At 52.8% G+C, this 14,083-nt stretch overlaps 1 protein-coding gene across 1 annotated transcript in view; it reads right to left on the minus strand.

The window, feature by feature from the left end:
* Positions 1-222: 222 nt before the first annotated feature.
* The window catches only part of SLCO2A1 (solute carrier organic anion transporter family member 2A1), an 80,615-nt gene continuing 66,754 nt past the window's right edge, over positions 223-14,083 (minus strand). Inside the window, 5 exon segments of the mRNA XM_041734397.1 lie at positions 223-2,232; positions 3,626-3,749; positions 6,491-6,555; positions 9,752-9,915; positions 12,260-12,425. Coding sequence (XP_041590331.1) covers positions 2,112-2,232; positions 3,626-3,749; positions 6,491-6,555; positions 9,752-9,915; positions 12,260-12,425 — 640 coding nt within the window. The 3' untranslated portion in view covers positions 223-2,111.

A 14,083-nucleotide genomic window follows, 5' to 3' on the forward strand; every position in this document is an offset into this window, starting at 1 on the left:
TGTGGATCTTTGACAGTTACCTGTAGAACTTTACTGAAGGAACAAGAAGCACCTGCCACCTGCTCCGTACTAGACTGATGGGTTGAGAGTCGTATTACCTCCAATACCCATGGCCATGGGCCCCTGTGGATGTGGCATGAGCACCTCCTCTGGCCAGAAAATACAGGATCTATCATTCTCTGACAAATACAGATGACAGTACAAATTCATGACTAAGTTACATCAATAGCAAAATTATAATATATTAATAGCAATATCACAATAGAATAAAGCCTTGGGAGGGCAACCAATCTTCCAAGATCTGCAGGTTGGCACTCATTGTTCGTGAGCTCAGCTGAAGGGCAGTGCCTCCAGGATTTGGTTAAATCACAGAGAGAAGGACCAGGATTAGTTGCAGGGAATCATTTTCCAAGCAGAACCAACTTAAACGCTGAAACTGGCCCCTGAGGTTGCACGGAGCCTCTCCCTTCCTGAGTGAGATCTTTGGAAATAAGCATGGTGGCTCTGGAAACAAGGCCATGTGTAGCAGTGGCTTTCACAAATACTTCGGTCTCATGGCAGTTTGGCCACTGGCATACATTTTTTTGGCTTATCACCATAGGACCCCTTTCCAGAGATGGCTTCTGATATGCTTCTGGAGGGTTCTTCCAAGAGGACTGGAACTCAAGAGAGCCGTGTATGGCCATAACCAGTTCCTAGCTGCTCCAGAGGACACAGTGAGCCAGGTCTCTGTCTGGCAAAGGGCCAAGTGCAGGGGCCATCTGGTGGGACATAGATGGTCAAGATCCTGTTGACAATCTCTGGGTTTGTGCTGTGCCTCCCTGCTGCTGCCTACTGAGCACACTCTGGGAGAAGGCCCAGTGTGGACTGAGGGAGGTGAGGGAGATCGTAGGCAAGCTCGGTGGAGAGCCATGTACTAGCGCTGCCTTGCACAAAGCTGGTCTGCGATAAATATAATACTTGTTGATGAAAGGCCTCTTTTGCAGACGTCTCTCAGCCTTCACCACACAACAGTGAGGTCGCTCAACCCAGGCCCCAGGAGGGGCAGTGAGAAGAGGTGAGATCTTTTTGATGAATACAGGCATGTCTGGAGCCAGGGAAGCCGACCACACTGGCCTCTCTCTTGTGGGCTGCAGCTCACCATCCAGCTTGGCTGCCCTTGGTACCCTCTCAGCTTCAGCACTTGCTCTGCTGACATCTTGGACCGCCTGTCTTTTTGGCACACAGGGTGAGGTCCATCCAGACAGGGATGCCCACGTGAGGCCACCTCATCTGCTCCCAAGGCAACTTGGGGAGGGTTTTCCCAACACTCTCAGTTGAGTGGTCTCACATGGAGGTTGTGGGAGGTTGGGCTATTGACCACTTCACAGCCCTCCTCAGGTCTTCACCACAGTGCAGCTTTCTTAGCTCAGAAGGATCTAGAGTTAACAGGAACAACATCTGGATGACCCGCCCTTGGGGTGTCTTGGTCCCTGCTCTGGTGCCTGAGTGTGGGGTAACTGAGAGGGGGCCAGTTAGCCCTACTTCCCAACATGGCAGCTTCCAAAATGGCCTTTTGGGGCAGGAAGCAAAGATCTGAGTGGAAGGAGGTCAGTCGTTCCTGGGTTCTGATGCTGAACTGAGGCACAAAGAGGGCTACAGCCAGGCTCTCCCTCCCTTAGCCTGCCTCTGGCCATTAACCATAACCCAGCGCTCTCCTTTTTTCCTCTGGGAAGATACCCCTTTGCTCTCTCCACTTAGGAAACCAACCCACCCACAAGGCTGGGGCGGTGGCAGCGGGGGGGTGGGGGGGGAAGGCTGCCTCAGTGGGCATCCTTGCTGGGGGACCCAGCACTGAGGAGTGCCTGGGCACATGGGGGTGCCTCCCACGGAGCCAGGGAAGACCTAACTTTCCAGCTCAGTCCCCATCCAGCCCAGGTACACAGTGGACCTAAGGAATCCTGGGGGGGAGGGGGGCGTAGGAGGCAGGGAGGGCAAATGCTGCCTGGGGTTTTTCTCTTATTTAAAAAACTAAACGGAAATGATGTGTTAACATTAGTAAATACAGGCAGGTGTGGAGGGGCAGGGTCCACTTTCTGGAGCAGGGCAGCGGCTGGGCCGAGGGTCAGGGGTCAGATGAGGCCTGCGGCCTTCTCCTGCACATTGTACTCCTTGCTCTTCTTCACCCGCCAGCTGATGAATAGGAGCAGCAGCGCACCCAGCGCCTTGTAGCCCACCTGCAGGCCCAGGTACCTGTGGGGCAGGAGGGGGTGGGACCAGTCAGGGGGTGTGGAGGCTCTGTGGCCCAAGGGTGGGGTTGGGGGGTGTGGGGGAGTTGGGGCTGGGGCTTGGGCCATCAGGAAGAGAGCATCCCTTTCACAATGGCCAATCACAATTTTCACAGGGAATCTGTCGTCACCACTCAGGTAAGGATCCGTTACCACTGGGGCGGGGGTGGGGGCTCACTTCCTTCAACCCTCTGACACACAGGGCACCAGCCTCCCGGGGAGAGGGCTCGAGCTCCCAGCCCAATGGTCCTCATCCCAGCATGGGCCAGAGGCAACGCCGCAGCCCCAGCCAGTCTGGGGGCTCCAGTCCTCCCAGCACAGCCAGGAGGAGAGGGGATCTGCTCGCCGCCCTCTGGGTACACCCCTCTCCCGGCCTTCTAGGCCACCCCCAGTTTCCAGATCCTGCTCAGACCCCTCAAGCCCACGGTCTCTGGTCTACGTGCCAATGGCGGCAGGTGAGGTGGCCGGAAGGGTGCAGAACTACTGACGTGCAGCTGGGCCTGGGCCCGCTGAGGCAGGTTAGGGACACCTGTCCTCCACCTCGGCCGCGAGCCCGCAGGCCCCTCTCTCCAAGCAGTGGGAGCTGGCCTGGCATCCTTCCAGAGCCACGGCCTCGCCCCAGGTCCCGCCACACCACACACCTCACACCGCACACACACCACACCTCACACCCTACACCACACACACACCACACACCTCACACCCCACACACACACCACAGCTCACACCCTACACCACACACACACCACACACCTCATACCCCACACACACCACATACACCACACACACACACCACACATACACACCACACACACCACATAAACACATACACACCACACACACCACACACCTCACACCCCACACACACACCACACCTCACACCCTACACCACACACACACCACACACCTCACACCCCACACACACACCACACCTCATACCCTACACCCACACACACCTCACACCTCATACCCCACACACACCACATACACCACACACACACACCACACATACACACCACACACACCACATAAACACATACACACCACACACACCACACACCTCACACTCCACACACACACACACACCTCACACCCTACACCCACACACATCTCACACCTCATACCCCCCCACACACACACCTCACACATACCTCACACCACACATACCACACACACACACACTCTCTCTCTATTACCCAGATGGTTCTCTGTCATCAGTGACCCTGCTCTCTGTCCATGGCAACACCCCTCTGGTCCTTGCCTTTAACCCCACAAAAGTCACCAGAGCAGATGGCTGCCCTCTGCTCTGGCCTGGGGCCTGACACCCCCTGGACCACAGGGTCATGCTGGGTCCTCACCTGTCTCGGAGAGCATCATTGTCATAGTAGGCACAGGCCCCGCGCCTCCCTGAGCACTGAAAGTTCCACTTGATGCAGGAGTAGTCGATGGTGAGGCCGTAGAGCGCTGGAGACGGCAGCCAGGCTGGCGTCAGCAGGAAGAGAATTCAGAGAGCCCAGGTTACATGGAGCTGCGGGCAGAGGTGCCCGGCAGGGTGGGGAGTGAGCTCCCTCTCCCCAGTGCCCCTGTGTGTTTCCCATGAATGAGAACAGCTCTGCCTCACCCCTGGGAACCACAGTGACTTTGGAAAGCCAAATAGCTTTCTGGGAAGCCTGAACTCCTCTTTCACTAGAGGCTTAGAAGAGAAAAGGGACTGGAGCCATCCTTTCAGAGCAGTGAGTCACAGAGGTCACCCTGATGCCAGCTCAGACAGGCAACACTTGGAAGGGCCTCAAGTGGAGATACGCTGACCTCTACGGTGTGGCAGGAGTCTCCTGAGGACACGGAAACCCTCAAGTCCTCATAGGGACTGGAGATGGCTGGGCGCCCTTGTTTTAAGGAGGAAGAAGGTGGGCACGGCTACATCATGCTTGTGTAGCCAAGAGGGTCGGGGCTGGACTGTGAACCCTAGTTTCCTCAAAGCCCATGCTCTTCTACTGCACTAGGCTGCCCCGCTGGCTTAGACAACACCCCCAGGAGACCCCCAACACCCTTGCTGCTCAGAGCCTCTACCCCAGCCGCCTGAACTTCCCCACAGCTGGGTGGTGAGACCTGATCCAGCAGGAGCTATGTCTTCCTGCTGCAAAATATTCCGGATGACCCCCGTATTGTTAGCTATAGTTCTAGGCAGCCACTGAACCAACCGGGAAGGGATTTGTCCAGGATCCACGCCCTGAACCACTGTGCTCAGAATAGCCTCGCTCTGTTGAGGGCTCTGTGAGAAGCTGCTTCAGGAGGAAAGAGAGATCTGCTTGTGGCTCCACCCATAATTGGGAACTTTGGAGAACCAGCCTGTCTACTCAGACCCTGCTTGCTTCCAAGTCTCCAGCTAAGCAGGGGATGGAAACTGGCCACAGGGATGGTCCACCAAGGATGCTACTACCCTAAATAGAAATGAAGTCCAGAGAAATTTTCAACCAAGTCCCAGTGGGTAATTTTAAACTTGCTGGGTTTTATCCACGTGAAGGCCTTCTTTCTATCCCAGAGTGCGATTGTGTTCTTGGGTGATGAATGGAATGCCTCCAGCCCAGATTTTCTGTGATCCCATATCAAGTTGTCTGAGCTCAAGTGACAAAACAAAGGCAGCAGGTGCTTTGAGCAGTGGGATAGTGGTTGTTTTCCAGGTGGCTGGGAGAAGCTCTTCAGAGCCCATCCTGGCTGCTGGCTGCCTTGGACAGAACCTGGGGCTTCCTTCCCAGCAGAGGTTTCACAGCAAGCCCCATGTGAATTATGCGTGATAGGAAGCAGCTATGATGACGGCAGTGCCTCTGCCACCAGGACAGGGGAGGCCCCGCTGCCCTGCATCCTCCATGCCCTGCATCCTTCCATGCTGCTAATACAGGCCTGAGGAGCAGGCTCTGAAGGGGCAGTGCTGGGACGAGGAGAGCAAGTGGCCCAACATGGAGAAATCCCGTGGAAAAGGCTGGTTTGTTCCTCATCATCTGCACTCCTCTCCCAATCTTTGTGGGAGAGGGCCCTGCAAAGCTTCTTGCTCAGTAGGCCCCAGGAGGGACATCACCAACCCACCCCAGAACGATAATGGAAGCCGCTGGAAGGTCAGTCACGTGCAGCTGGGCTCCCAGATAATAAGGCACAGTGGGCTCTGCAGGAATTTCAGCATTTGAGGTCAGAAAGTACAATCTGAGAGCGGCTAAAGTCCCTCCACTGCAACTGCCATACTCCCCACTGCAGTGTGCACCCACTGGGTCCTTAATCAATACTCAGTTGAGGGCAGCCCCAGTTGGCCCAGCGGTTTGGCACCGCCTGCAGCCTGGGGTGTGATCCTGGAGATCCGGGATCGAGTCCCACGTCAGGTTCCCTGCATGGAGCCTGCTTCTCCCTCTGCCTGTGTCCCGGCCATTTTCTCTCTCTCTCTCTCTCTCTCTCTCTCTCTCAATGAATAAATAAATAAAATCTAAAAAAAAAAAAATACTCAGTTGAAGGTAGTCCCTTTACTCAGTTTACCTGTCACAGCAAGGATCTGCACATTACTGCCTGGATGTGTCAAGAAGGGATGCTCCAGCATGAGGCTCAGGGAAAGGGCGGGTGAGGTGCACACATCTCCCACGCCCCCCAGCCCACGCCCCCAGGGAGAGCCAGGTGTTCCCTGCTCCCCAGGGCAGCCTGCCCTCCTAGGGAGCATTATTGGTCATTTGTGCACTGGCTCCTTTTCTCTGAAGGCTCGGGCTGCTTGAGCGTAGGCAGGGTTTGCCAGCAGAGGGCCCCGCACTGAGAAACAATTGCAGAAGAGAGGCAAGAGGAATGAGTTTTGTGAGATGGGAGAGAAGCCAGGGCTGGGCTCAGCTGCTGTTCTGGCTGGGACAGGAATGCAGGGTTTTGTTCCTACAGCCAGTTCTTGGAGAGAGATGAAAAAAATACCTGCCTTCAGTTCTTTATTAGGTATTCTCAGCTGTGTCCACTTTTCATTTTTCTTACATAGTTTTGTTTGGAGTTAATGCCATAGATGGAATCTTTCCTAACCTCAAGTACGGGGAAACCGCCCATATAGGGTCTTGGACCTTGCTGATGTGTTGATTTGATTATGCACAGCCTCCCTTTATAGTAGAGATGAGACAAGGCTTCCCTCAGCCCCACCCTGCACCTCTTAGCCCTCTGATGCCCTGGTGCCATCCCTCAGGAGGGAAGGGGGCATCTCAGGCACTTACCCAGCAGGCGCATCAGCAAGAACTGTACCCCAATGGCAAATGACTTTTCTTCCTGGTTCACCACACTGAAAAGGAAAATAGGAAGTCAGCAGCCAGAGGACCCAGGGCTGTGCCTTTACTCAGTCAGGGGCAGCCAGCCTTAGAACATGCTGGATCCTACCCTCAAGTGGCCTGACAGCCACCTGGCTGACTGGATTCACCTGGCCAAGAGCTCCTGTCATTTATATCAGTAGTTCTCAAAGCACCATCACTGGACCAGCTGCATGAGTCCTCACCCCTGGGAACTCATTAGAAATGCAGGTTCCCAGGCTCTACCTCAGGCCCTAAGAATCAGGTACACTGAGGGGGGGGGCAGCCATCTGTGCGTTAGGAAGTCCTCCAGGAGATTCTGTTGCACACTCAAATTTGGGAACCACTAGTCTCTGATTTTCAGGGCTGCTCAGTGCCCCCTTCAAGAGGCAGAGGGCAGAAGAGGCTGGGAATGGAGAGAAGCATGGGGAAGGGTGTGTTCACAGCAGCAGGTCTGAACAACTCCCATAGAGTGTGAATAGCAATAAAGACAGCCCTGATGACAGTGTAATTAGGGCCCCTGGGCCATAGGCTTCTGTGTGCAACTAGAAGAATCCTTTACCTAGGGCCAGCATCGTGGGCGTATGGCCTGTGCAGCCTCCCAGGGCCCTACCCTCAGAAAGGTTCCTGGTTTGATTTAATGCTTTGCTGTGGCTGTCTTGAAATTCTCAATAATTTTGGAACCAGGAGCCTCCCATTTTCATTTTGCACTGGGTCCTACAAATTATATAGCCAGTCTTGCCGCTACCTTTTTTCCCTCAAGAGAAGACAAGCATTTGGCTGAGGAAAGAGATTCAGAGAGAGATGGGGGGAAGCTATCAGGTGGTGGTATTGCCAGGCCCTGCCATCCCAGCTGGGCATGGGGCAGAGAGGGAGGACACCCCATCCACAAGGTGGGGAGCCAGGAGGTTGCCTGCAGAGGCACCAGGCTTCTCTGTGTTCTGAACACCCACCCTTCTGGGGGCGGAGGGGACATCAAGGAAGGGAACTCAGAACCAATGGCCCCACAGTCCAGCTAGCAAAGTGGAAAGGGGCCCTATTCCAGTTCCTCTGCAGGATGGCCCAGTGAAAGCAATACTTACGGGCTTGAGGCACCCACTTATGACCCCCTCTCCCCAATGGAAAGTACCTCAAATCTCAATCTAATGGATACTCCCTTTATGTCCACAGGTCCCTACAGGGCCCATTCCTAAATAGTCCTGTTTATTGTCCCTGGGAAGACTACTCTAGATTCTGGAGCAAATGGGGTTGGGCACCACAGTTTGGTTTCTGACAGCTTAAGCCCCTTCTGGTCTCTGCCCTCATTGGCCGTGAACTAACTCTGATGTTTGGACCACTCTCTCCTTCCACATTTCTGGTGAACCTTACCTCCCAGCCTGTATTTCCACACCTGGTTGGGGGCTAGGGTACAAACAACATGTGGGTCACCTACAAAGTCACCTTTAAGCCTCACCTTCTTTGCACTAAATAGCATCTATTCTCTCATCTTTCCTAGTGGGATTTATTTTTAAACAATTTTGGGATCCTGGGGCCTCTTTAGTTTTGCTCCAGCCGCTGATAAGACTTAGAAGGGAGAGGTTTTCTAGGAAAGCTCCTCCTGTGGTTGAAATGATGCTCCTCTTCCGCAGCCTCCCTAACCCTGGGGCTTGATAGAGTCCTCTGGGAGGCAGACTGACTGGGACTGGTCCCTACCTACTGCTCAGGGACTTCCCTGTGAAGTTTCCTTATTCTGTTCCCTCTGCTCATCATGGCCACCCACAAATATTTCTCAGGGTTAGAGGGCCCACCATGGCCCATTTGGCCCTGGTACAAGAGGTCATCCCACTCAAGGGCCTTCAATGAAAGCACTGGTGCTTCAAATGCACAGGGTGGGGAGTGGTAGAAACAGGGTGCTGATGGTGTTGGGAGGGACGCTGTGGCTCTGAGCATCCCCGCAGGTTTCTGTGGAATATTCTAAGAACACAAGGTTCTGATTGCTGTTTTCCTGGGCCATTTCTCAGGGTTGTGGTTGCGATGAGTGACCTTGGGGCATGGGGTAAAACCTTACCCTACACCAAGAGCAGACTTGGTCTACACAGTGGGTGGCTCTTCCCAGCCCAGCATTCTTCACTGTGACATAAGCTCACTGCACGTGAAGCATACACGTAGGAATTTCAGGTCACTCCATGGGATGAGGGGCACAAGGATAAATGATGCAAGGTTCCTGCTCTTTGCATGTTCCTGTGAGTAACAGTCCTTTGTCTTTGAACCAGGAGTCTCCTGTCTCCTGCCAATGTTCTTGAAACGGTAACAAAAATAGGAGCTTGGTAGTTTGCAAGCTAACTCATAAAACCCCAGGCCCTGAGAAGTGGCTGCTTCAGTTCTTCATCTTAGGAGATGAAGCCTTTTGGGAAAAATAGGTCATTGGCACCTAGCTAGCTATTAGCAATTCTTAGAATTTGGTTAATAGGGATAATTAACCAATATGTAAAGTACCTTAGATTTACAAAGCAATTTATCAGGTAATCCTGACACCAGTCCTTTGTGGTCAATATCATTAATGTCTTTTCATAACTGAGGAAACTGAGACTCAGTGAGGTTGGCAACAACCCAAGACATCCAGCCAGTGTATGGCATAGCTGGGCTTTTGACCCTAGCACTGGATATCCAGATCCTATGTTTTTCCCTCTCTGTTTTCAAGGTGGGTGAGGACAGGAAAGAGGCGGGCAGGGGTGGGTTAGGTGAACTGGTTGAAATGTTGTTTTCTCTTTGCAGAGGGCGAGGTGAAGGAAGGGTCAATTCCCTCTCAAAACCTCAGAGGCATTCCACCGCTACTGTAATGGGACACCTCTGCTCTCCCCTCCCGCGTGGCCAGCCTTTCCCTTCTGACCTGAGAACTTGGTCCTGGCTCCTAGCACACTGGGTTGCTCTTGTTTTCATCCTTTCTCATAGCTTCACTCTCAAGTCTCTGGAACTTTCCAGATTTTTCTCCCTTGATTTCTTTCATCTAGCTGAATTCTCTTCCTTCCTTTTAGTTCTTTCAGGACTTACACATAAGTGAATCTATAGGTATTTCCACAGTGTGGAGCCAGGCAGCCTGGCTTCATTGTGGCTCAGCCATTCGTGGCTCTGCCCTTCCAAGGCTGGGGTCTTTCAGTGCCAGGAAAGGAGGAGAGACAGAAGCAGGCAGCGTGGGGGCCAAGGAGCACTCACCGCAGAACCATCATGTAGAGTGGGTTGTGCGAGATGCAGGCTATGAGGGCCACGAAGGAGATGAGGAAGATGGCTGGGAGCAGGAAGTGGGCACAGGGGATGGGGCACGATCCCGTCTTGGCTGAAGCAGACGCCCCGGTCACACAGCTGCAGTTCAGATACGTCTTGGAAAGGAGAAGGAGGGGGAGAGGGAGATACCCTGTCATCCTCTCACCCACGACACACTTCAAATGCTGTCACCGGTACCAGCTCTAGCCAGAGTCCCCCAGGTTTGGACTCCTGTGCCTTGGGGAGCTGGGCGATGTTGTGTGTGGAGGCTGGAGAGAAGACTTGGTGAGGTTTTCAAGGTGTCCCACAGATACCACCTCTGACCACTGTTTGGGCAATCGTCTTCACCAAAACCGGCCATCTAGAATGGGCCGGGCCCCTCCTGCAGTTCCACCCACATCACGACATGCAGGATCCTGTTGCTAGTCAAGGCCTACCCAGCATGGGACCAGGGGCTGGAGGGCTCTCTTTGGGGCCAGGCTGCCCTGTGCCTTGTAGCAGTGGTTTTGTGGATGCTCCTTTTTTCCGGGGAAGGTAAGAAAGGTATAGACAGGAGGAGACCCAGCAGTGGGAACCCAGTGGAATCCGCTGAGCTCTTCATCTGTCAGGTCTTTGCCAGAGCTTCCTACCAGAGAGGAATGCCTCCTGTCTGTGAAGGACTCTAGGGAAAGAGGTCCCTGTCTCCAGTCTACAAGTTCATATGGGTCAGCAGTCTTACACAACTGGTCTTGGTGGCCACTGCCCATGTCAGGCAGGTGGTCTTCACCTTACTTCTCACAGCCTCTGATGGACTAGCCTATGATCATTTAAATGTCATAGCAGTTACAAGGCTAGGACTGGAACTAATGAGCCAGGGTGCTTCCTTCCGGAAGACAGCAGGAACTCGGCACCCTCTTTATTTTGGCTCCCGGGAAGCTCAGAAGTAAGTTATATACAATATGACTGTTACTTCCCTCAGTCTGCATTTTTTTCACATAGACTTTTTCCCCTTATAATTTATTGTCTTTTCTTGATATTATGCTAATGGATTTGTGCTGTTGTTGGAAATCTGTCAAGATGATTTCTGGAAGTAGATGAATCAGAGGTAAGTAAATAAAGATAAGAAAACCACAGAAGCCACCAGAGACTCCTCCAATTAGAAGGCAATGGAGAGACCATCTTGTTTGCATGCTTTGTCTCCCTTTGCCCACGGAGGTGGCTGTGGGAGCAGCACTTCCCTGTGCTCTTGGAGGAGGATGCTAAGCGGGGGATAGCCTTATCCATGCCCTCCATATGGGCTTAAGGGAATGGGGTGCATTCCCCTCCTTAGAGCATCCTTAGCAGAACTGCACAGACTTCCCATTGCTTTTAGGAGAAGGCACATCTGGCTCCTAGGCCTGGCCTGCCCAGCCTTGGCCTGGGTATGACATGCCTCTCAGTGCCAACCTTAGCCTTCTGTGCTTTTTCCATGCCCTCGGGCCTTCCACTTGCTGTTACTTTACCTGGAATGCCTCACTTCCAGAACTTCCTAGGGTTTTCTTCTTCTGGTTGTTCACTTCTAATGTCATCTTAGGGAGGCCCCCAGGAACTAGAGAGTCTAGTCATTAAGTATCTCCGTGGCACAGATTACATTCTAAAACTATCTTGTGCATTTATTTGATAGAATGCAAACTCGACAAGAGCAGGGACTTTGTCTGATGGGTTCTCCACTGAGTCCTCAACACCCACGGCTGTGCTGGACGTTCACTAAGTATTTGTTGAATAACTGAACAAATGTCTTGACTTGGTTTGCTGCTTGCTGACGCAGAAGCCAGGAGCCAGAGCACTCAGAGGGCTAGTAGAACCTCACCACGTGGGCACAGTGAACGTGGGCTGCACAAGTGGAAGGCAGGCTGGTGGCCAGGAGATACATGGCCTTGACCAGGTATGTCTGAAACTGAGGCAGGATCCTGGGTTCCAGGACCAGATCTGCCCCTAAATAGCTGTATGACCTCAGGCCAGTTGTGTAGCCACATGTCGGGGCTGAGGGGTTCAACCAAATACCCTAGATTGTATTTCTAGTTCTAACCTTCTGAGTTCAGATCACAGAAGGCCCTGTGCCCGCAATTTCTCTGGGCCTGTCCTTGTGGCTTCCCACACAGCCAGGATGCAGGACCCAGAGATGCCCCTTAGGATCTGTCAGGATGATACTCAAAGGCCTCAGCTGAAGGAATGCTTTGGCTTGTTTCTGCTCTGAGCATTGTTGGGCCTCAGGAATGTGATTTTTTTGAACATTAGCCAATCTTTAATTGACTCTGGGCTGTAGGCATCTGGTCATGACCTTAGGGAAGGAGAGGCGGAGAGGGAGCGGGTGTGGCCCAGGGGCCAGGAGGCTGGGAACGAGTGTGGCGTGGGTGGCGTTCATCCATCCTGGAGCTGAGGAGCAGCCTGCGAGGGCACAAGCTGAGCACAGAGACCGCACAGGGCTTCTCATGCCCTTACCAGCTGCTTAGAGGCTATGGAGGTGACGTTGATTTCGCTGCAGCCGGCGTGGCACGGCGAGAGGTACTCTACTCCGTTGTCTCCACACACTGGGTGGAAGATGGAGTCTGGGCACGAGCAGTGCCTGCGGCAGGCAGGAGGCTGCGGATGTATAGGACTTGATGTCCTGCCAGCAAAACAGGAAATGGGGAATCAAACAAAGCGAGACCAAAGAAAAACCTCCCCGCGCCAGCCCAGGGTGAGTTCCCCGCCTGGTTAGTATGCCTGTGAGTCTCTGTTTGTCTTGGGCCAGTGCCACCCTGGGATCAGAGTCATGCCTATTGGAGCCAGTGGTGAATTGACTGCTTGGTCAGTGTCCGTGGCACTGCCAACTGCTGGTCAGAAAGACTCGGTCAGCAAACCCCGTGCTGCAGAAGAGCATCAAGACAACCAACCAACCAACCCACCAACCAACCAACCAACCAACCAGGACTCCGATGAAAGAAATGGCAGATGCTATGCCAGAGTCAAGGCAATATTTCCCTTCCCTCCCCCTCTACCTGGGCTCTGGTTGAGAGAAGGCTGGGGCCCCTGGAGGGCATCTGGGGTCTGGAGGGCTCCTGTCTCTGGGTCTATGTAGATGTTGCTAGGTCACTGAACCTCCACCCCTGTGCTTCAACCCAGGGGGTTCCACCAGCTGATCTCACAATTCCCACCCCCCGACCACCACATCTGATTTTCATTTCTCTGAGGTTTGGGATAAACTGACAAACCACAGACCAGGACTCTGCTGAAATAATTACACTGCTGATGGTTAATATTAATGGGATATCTCTTTGGTGCCAGGCACAGTGCCCAAGACTTTTTATGCTGCCCTCACAACAGCTCTACAATTAATCACATTCCTTTCATGAGAGAAAACTGAAGATTAGATAAGTAACTTTTGCCAACTACAAAGAACTGTGCCAGAGCTCACCCTAGTCTGATGACAAAGCCCTGTGCTAAATACTCCTGGTGAGAGGAGCCTGGGTGGTTCAGTCAGTTAGGCATCCAGCTCGTGATTTCAACTCAGGTCACGATCTCAGGGTCGTGGGATCCAGCCCTGCGTTGGGCTCTGCACTCAGCGGGGAGTCTACTTGAGATTCTCTCCCCACCCCACCCTTTCCCCTGCTCTCTCTCAAATAAATAAATAAATCTTAAAAAACCCCAAACACTCCTAGTAAGAGCCACCCAAAGGCTCAAAGCTTTCTCAGCTTCTCTTAATCCATGGTCTGCCTGCAGAACAATACAAATTCAATGGGGGTTCCTGCCCTGGGCCAGCCTCCCTTCCCTCATACCCCTTCTCTCCATCACCCACCAAAGACAAAAGACAGTATCTTAAAGAAAAAAAGAAAACACCAAGGCTGAAAGGTACAGTTTCTCCAAAAATTGCAACTTCATTAGGCAAAACCTAAAAGAAGAGGTGGTTGGAAGGGGCACCCAGGAAAAAATAAATGCCCTTCACTCAGCACCCTCCTCTCATGGGCCTCTAAAGCTCTTCCTGAACACGAAGCCAGACTTAAACCTTGGGACCAGGTTGCTTTATGCAAACTGACAGGTATACTTTACCTGCCCTCTGCCTCACCTGCCCCAATTTTTTGAGTCTGCCATCACTTCCATTGTTCTTTCCCAGATCTTTTCAAGTCCCCTCCTCTCATCTTTCTTCAGCAGCTCAAGGAGACTTTGTAATTGTAGCCGGCACAGAGTTGATGCTAAACATAGCTTATTTCCTGGTTCCTGAGGCTCACTGCCCTACAGATTCATCCTGAAACCAGACTAATTAGTTTTTGGTGCTTCTTAAAAAAC

This window comes from Vulpes lagopus, chromosome 19 (genome assembly GCF_018345385.1).
Source record: "Vulpes lagopus strain Blue_001 chromosome 19, ASM1834538v1, whole genome shotgun sequence".
Classification (NCBI taxonomy): domain Eukaryota; kingdom Metazoa; phylum Chordata; class Mammalia; order Carnivora; family Canidae; genus Vulpes; species Vulpes lagopus.